The following is a 6555-nucleotide window of genomic DNA, read 5'->3' as shown; positions in this document are numbered from 1 at the left end:
TTCTATTGTCTGTGTGTAATTTGACTTCCTGAGACACCAGGCCCAGAAAAAAAAATTAACCACCAAGCCATAATTAGGCATATTCATCCCTCTCCATGAACCAACACCCCAGTGTTTCAATTTTTACATAGCCTTTCACAAAGTTTGGTTACTGAAAGTCAGAGCCCTCATGTATGATCAACACCAGATGCAGTGATAAGACCAGATTTCTAGATCTAGTTGCTAACAATTATTGAGGTATACTTATTATGATTTAGGGTCTATGTTAGGCACTTTATATATGTTCTATCATTTAGCAACAAACCGACAAACCTATAGAAAGTTAGTTATTATTAAGATATTTTATAAATAAGGAAGCAGATTAAGCAACTTGCCTAAGATCATGCCCATGTTATACAGCTAGTCAGAAGCCAAATAGGAGTCAAATACAGATTAATTCTCTGAGTTTTTAGCCACCAAACTATAGTACCATCCACCGAGCTTGAGATCGAAGTCTGCTTGTGACTGTGAGAATGCACTTGACTAGTCAGCTGGATTCCTTATCCCTGCCATTCACCTATCCATCTATCCATCCATTCACCCATCCACCCATCCACCCACCCATCTACCTATCCATCCCTTCAACAATCGCCCAAGGTGATGCTATAGAAGGTGGAACCTTTGGGAGGTGATTATGTCGAGAGAGCGGGGTCTTCATGAATGATATTAAAGCCCTTTTAAAAGAGATCCAAGAAGCTTCTTTGCCCCCTTCTGCCTTGTGAATGTATGGTAAGAAGTCTGCAAGCTGGAAGAGGGCCCTCCTCTGACCATGCTGGTGCCCTGATCTTGTACTTCCAGCCTCCAGAACTGCAAGAAATAAATTCCTGTTGTTTATAAGCCACCCAGTCAGTGGTATTTTGTTCTAGCAGCTTGAACAGACTAAGAAACCTTCCAGCCATCCATCCAACCCTCCGTCCATTTATTCATTCATTTATCCAGTTACAAATACCATGTGGCGATCCATTACACAAATACTGAGGGCCTCCTCTGTGCTGATTCTATGTCAGGAGGAGGCTAAATACAGTGGTGCCCAGGATACAACACACATGTAAAAGCTGGGTTCCCAGTAGAAATTCCTGAGGGCAGCATCTTTTGTTTTTGCATCTACATGTATAAAATATGACTTGGCTCCTGTCTTCCTTTCCAATCTTATCTCACCTACGTATCTTTTTGCTGTTCCTCTTCGATTACACTGATCTCCTTTCTGTTTCTAGAATAAGCTAAGACCTCTTCTGCCCCAGGACGTTAGCAATTGCTATTCCTTTTGACCCAAACGTTCATCAAACAATGTCATTAGCTGTCTCCTTATCCTTTCATCTTAGCTAAAATGTCTTGTCCTTAGAGAGACCTTTTCTGACCACCTTCTAACGGAGACACTCTTTGCCTCTCCCCCAACTACTCCCTATCACCTCACCCTGATTCTTTTAAGACATTGCTCACAATCTGTAATCGTCTTGTTTATTCATTACTTCGTTTCTAGCTTCTTAAGTCCCAGGAGACCAGGTACTAATTCTTTCATGTTGTTGTTGTTGTTGTTATTGTCGTTGTTGCATGACTTCTGCTTCCCTACCAGTAACTGACACATACTAGACCTTCAATATTTACTTGTTGACTAAACTGATGAAAAATTCATGACCAGATCTTTCCAGTATTCTGAAGCTTGAACAGTAGTAGAAAACAGACCTTGAAAGAAAGAGCAGGAACAGAGAGGGCCTCAAAAGACAAGCAGAAGAGGGTACACTTGATCTAAACACAGAAAGCTAGTAAAAGCTCTTGAGTTGCAGGATGAAAAATGATTTATAAGGGTGACTAGGTATGCCACGATCTGCTATAAATCCTGTATATTATTTAAATAATACACTGCAGTGTCTTGCAATGAATTACTGCAGGAGGTAATCTGGTCTTAGGACCTGAACTGTATTTTTCTCCCTGTGAGAGATTATACAGCGTGGGAACGCAGTGTGGGTCTAGGAGTTTCATAGAACTATATGTTACATTTAATTAATTGAACCATAGACAAAGTGATCATGGTGAAAACTTTGTAAGGTGAGATCCATGTGTTTATCGCAGGCAAGAGGCCTGCCGGAGAGAAATTATTTGTTTAATAAATGAGTGAGTGAAACAGTCATGCACTTGGAAAGACCTGGGTCACATAAGATCTGCTGCTAGCCATCTGTGTGACCTTTAAGATCTTTAACCTGGCGAAGGTCAGTTTCCTCATCTATAAAAGAAGAAGAAGACTTAACTTACAGAATTATAAATGAAAGCTTATGGGAGAATCTCTGGCACAGAGTAGACAGTAAATTCATTTCCTTCTGTTACTTTGGAGATGCTTAACTGCTTGCCTTTTCCCAAGGACCTTGAAATAGAGCAAGTGGTGATACATTTTGCCATTCTCCGTCCTTCCAATGTAAAGCTGGAATTCTGACTTTGCAATTTAGTAGTTGAGTGACCTTGCGCACCTCTTTGTGCCTCAACTTCTTTATCTATAAAATGAGTATAATAATAGTACCTGCCTTATAGGAATATTGTGAAGATTAAATGAGATGGTATACTGTTTGTACTAGTGCCTGTACATAGCAGGTACTCAGTAAATGTTAGCTGTAATTATTCTTTAGAATTTTATGTTTTATGCAACTTTCTCCCCTATCTTTGCTATGCATTCTCAGTGCCGACAATTTCTTCTGGAGAGAAGGCTGACTGCGAGGTGCAATTTGAGAGACATGGATTCAGTAGATTCTTCCAGATATACAAACCAAGAGACTTTAAGTAAGAATAGAGAAGTAGGGGCATTAGGACACTGAAGAGAGGGACTTTTTGTACCTGTGGCATAGGAGAAGCCAGGAAAGAAAAAAAGCTTAAGCAAGGAACCAGATATGCCCATTTTCCAGTGAATTTAGAGAACAAGCTGTGCTCACAAGAAGCCCAGCAATGCCACAGGACTGCTCTCTGGAACTTTCATCAGCTTAATCTAATGTGCATAGGTCCCTCCTCTTTTCTTTAGCCTTTTCCTACTTTGAAATAAGTAGGTGCATTGTTCCTAGAAAGTTGTGAGAAGTCAAGGAGAATACTCGTTGTGTGGAGGCTGGAGTGGCTGCCATGAGGTTATAAAGAATGTCTTGCACGTCATTTTATCCCCAGCACCTAGCACAGTGCCTAGCATAGTAGGAGCTCCAAGTGTTTGTAGAATCATTTTCAAACGTATTTGTCTTTCCCAAAGAAACTTGTCGTGCCCACAAGCGGCTGCCAGCAGGTCCTCGCCTAGAAATAACATTATTCTAAGGACCTCTGCGCAGGGATTCTTGGGAAGCAGTTTCGTTCCCGTATTCCCTTGATACTCCTCCCCTCGGTCTCCTTTGAAAGAACCGGCACGCCACGTGATTCCCTCCTTTCTCCCACCTCTGAAAGCCCGGCTGATAATGGGCAGGCGTATAGGCCAACCATGAAAATTTTGTTTCTTCTTCCAGCCAATAGAAAGAGGCGATAAGTATATGGCTCAGCTTTTGTAACTTCCTCCGCCCACTTTGGGCCCGCCCCCGCACTCCTCCTCTAAGATTCGACATTTGACAACTCATCCGGCCAATGAGAAGTTCCTACTCTGCATGGGGGGGATGGACTGACTGGATGATAGGCGTCCGCATGTGGCCAATGGCATATCACAAGTGCGGGAGGGGTGTAGGACGGAACCAATGGCGCAGTGCCAATAACGAGCTTTAGGGATAGGGCGGGACGAAAATGTTCGCGGGAGGGAGGGGAAGGCCCAGGGAACCAAGCAGCGCTGCCGCCACCGCCGCTGCAGCCCGAGTTGGAGGAGGGTGAAGCCAGGGAGAAAATGGCGGCCGTGGCTGCAGAGGCAGCAGCGACTGCAGCGTCCCCCGGGGAGGGGGGCGCCGGCGAGGCCGAACCGGAGATGGAGCCCATCCCCGGCAGCGAGGCCGGCACTGACCCGCTCCCGGTCACGGCCACTGAAGCATCTGTGCCGGACGCCGAGGCCGACGGGCAGCAGTCCTCTCCTCAGGCCGGCGAGCCGCCGCTCCCGCCGCCACCGCCGCCGCCGGGGGAGCTCGCCCGCAGCCCGGAGGCGGCGAGGCCGGAGCCGGAGGCTGAGAAGCTGCCTGCAGGGGTGGTGGAGCCGGCGGCAGCCGCGCCTCAGGAAGGGCCCGACCTTCCACCTTCCCCTGCACCGCCGCCCGAGCAGCCCCCGGCTCCCGAGGAGCGTCAGGAGCCGCCGCTGCCCCAGCCCATAGCCCCGGCGCTCGTGCCGCCGGCGGGCGGGGACTCCGCGGTGTCGCAACTCATCCCCGGCTCGGAGGTGCGGGTCACGCTGGACCACATCATTGAGGACGCGCTCGTCGTGTCGTTCCGCCTTGGGGAGAAGCTCTTCTCCGGGGTTCTCATGGATCTGTCCAAAAGGTACCGCTCCCACCCCCAACACGCCCCTGGGCGCCCAGGTCCGCTCGTTCCCCAGAGAGGGAGCTAGCCAGTGCGGCCCCGTCACCCCTGGCTCCCGCCTCCCCGGCGCCCAGCCGCCCGCACCACCCTTGGGTCCCGCGTGGCGCGCGCTCTAGGTGGGGCTGGCACGCGAAGCCGAGAGAGGGCGGTCCCTGCCCCAGGTGAGCGCCTGCAAGGGCAGGTGCGCTACCGGGTGGGGGGCGCGGGTGCACTCCCGGCTCGCGGATCTCACTCCCTACCCCCGGCTTTCTCTCGCGACCTGGCTGGGCTCACCCACACTGGGGCGCAGGGGTTAATGTAAAATGCGAAGGGTTTTTGCCGAGAACAGGGTGCTGGGTGGGGGACCATTGCTTGTGAGGCACTTCTGTTCTCCAATTAACCTTTAACTTTAATGAGATTGGAGAAAGGGTGCGCGCATTTGGGTTCCCAGAAGGTTAACTGTCACTCCTTATAGGGGAAAGAGCATTTATTTAAGATGAGTCTTTTGACGGTTATTCTTACTGTTAGAACGAATTCTCTTTAGATAATTGTTTAACAGGAAGCACATTTGGTTAATTATGATAGCTTTAAGAAAAGTCTAGAGAAGAGCTCAAGTTTTTTTTTTTTAACCCTGAATATCAAGATGGTGTGGTATAAAAGTGTTCAAATAACTGACTTTTAATACTGTAGATACAATTTCAATTTATTAAGGACAAGCCTTTGTCTTAGCCATCACATTTCATCTTTTGATTTAAAATGTTTATAGGCATTGCCGTAAACAGGTAAAGAAGATAATTTTCTAAGTCTGCAGTTATGTTAACCTTTTTACTCTTCTTTTGCAGATATGAAGTGCAGACTCCCAGTCATGGCTCTCTATTCTGTTTCCTGCAACAGCACACACTCTGATGGTATCTCACCTGTTTGGAAATGGCTTATTTTAGTATGTTCTACTTTTATTTAACCCCCTCCCATCAAGGCACAAGAATCCTTTCCCATTTGGGGAAAAAATTCATTTAAAATATATTTCGAAGTATGATGTTTGTGGGGGAAAAGATGGGAGCCTTTACAACTATTTCTGCACATTAATTTCATTTTTCTTAATTTTTTTTTTAAAGAATTTTGAGGTAGGACTTTCGCACTTAGACCAATGTGCTTTCTACTGATGTATTTAATAGCGAAAGAGACTAAGTAGTGTGTATGCTATTGAATCAAACAGAAGTGAAGGCCGGTGATTGTGAGAATCTGGATTTCAGATCTGCAAAAGGAAGGTGCAAAAAGGTAAGTTGTTTCTGGAAGTGGAATGGATGGTGCTTTCCTGTTTCAGGTGCTCATTGTTTTGGTGTTTTAATTTTTAAAATTTTTCTTCAGTAGAAAATTGCAGTTTATTTTTAGAGTTTGTTCTAGTTTGCTAACAGTGCTTATAAAAAGCAATTTCTTTTGTTGGGGAAGCTATTATTAGTAACCTCTTACATTTTAGTGTATCGAAGTGAAAGGATCCTGTCATTAAAGTATTTTGTAAAATCTTTTAAGGGAAACATCAACTTTTCATTCAATAAATTCTTATTGAGTACATCTATGTAAGAGACACACACCCCCCCACCCCCGCCAGGTATTCTAAATATTACAAGCATACCTTGTTTTTTGCACTTGGCTTTATTGCCCTTCACAGGTGTTGGCGGTTTTCTCTCTCTTTTTTTTTTTTTTAAACAAACTGAAGGCAAGACCTTCCACCAGTATAAAGATTACGACTTGCTTTATTGCAATATTCGCTTTATTATGGTGGTCTGGAACCGAATTTGCAGTATCATTTCCGAGGTATGGCTGTATATGTATGAGAGACAGTTCCTTTCTTCTGTTATTAACTTATGTGAGAGGTACCCATTGTAGAAGTGGTGAGGAAATAAAACAGGGTTTTTAAAATTTAGCACTTAAAGGAATTATTGGACCAATCCTTGCCCCTTTTTCATAATATAATTTGGAAAAATTGCTCTACCAGTATATTTTCCAGTCTTTGCTTATCTCAGTTGCCTACTTTCATGTGCAGTGTTGGGGTTAAATGAACCAGGAGATACCCAGAGTATAGTC

At 45.3% G+C, this 6555-nt stretch overlaps 1 protein-coding gene across 16 annotated transcripts in view; it reads left to right on the top strand.

Annotated features, from left to right (window-relative positions):
- The first annotated feature begins 3735 nt into the window (after window positions 1–3735).
- The window catches only part of PWWP2A (PWWP domain containing 2A), a 32893-nt gene continuing 30073 nt past the window's right edge, over window positions 3736–6555 (top strand). For 5 of the 16 annotated variants that reach the window (XR_005655877.1, XM_039876944.1, XM_039876965.1 and 2 more), the window contains exon 1: window positions 3778–4452. Coding sequence is in view for 6 of the 16 variants with exons in the window: in XM_039876944.1 (XP_039732878.1) it covers window positions 3872–4452 (581 nt within the window). In the remaining 10 variants the exon portion in view is untranslated. Of the gene's footprint in view, window positions 4453–5312; window positions 5749–6555 lie in introns of all 16 variants that reach the window. The other 11 variants (XM_039876989.1, XM_039876986.1, XM_039876980.1 and 8 more) reach the window with 6 other exon arrangements.

The sequence above is a fragment of the Pteropus medius genome, unplaced genomic scaffold (genome assembly GCF_902729225.1).
Source record: "Pteropus medius unplaced genomic scaffold, Ma_sr-lr_union100, whole genome shotgun sequence".
Taxonomy (NCBI): domain Eukaryota; kingdom Metazoa; phylum Chordata; class Mammalia; order Chiroptera; family Pteropodidae; genus Pteropus; species Pteropus medius.
Note: the sequence above shows the minus strand (reverse complement) of the source record. Positions and strands in the feature narration are given on the sequence as shown.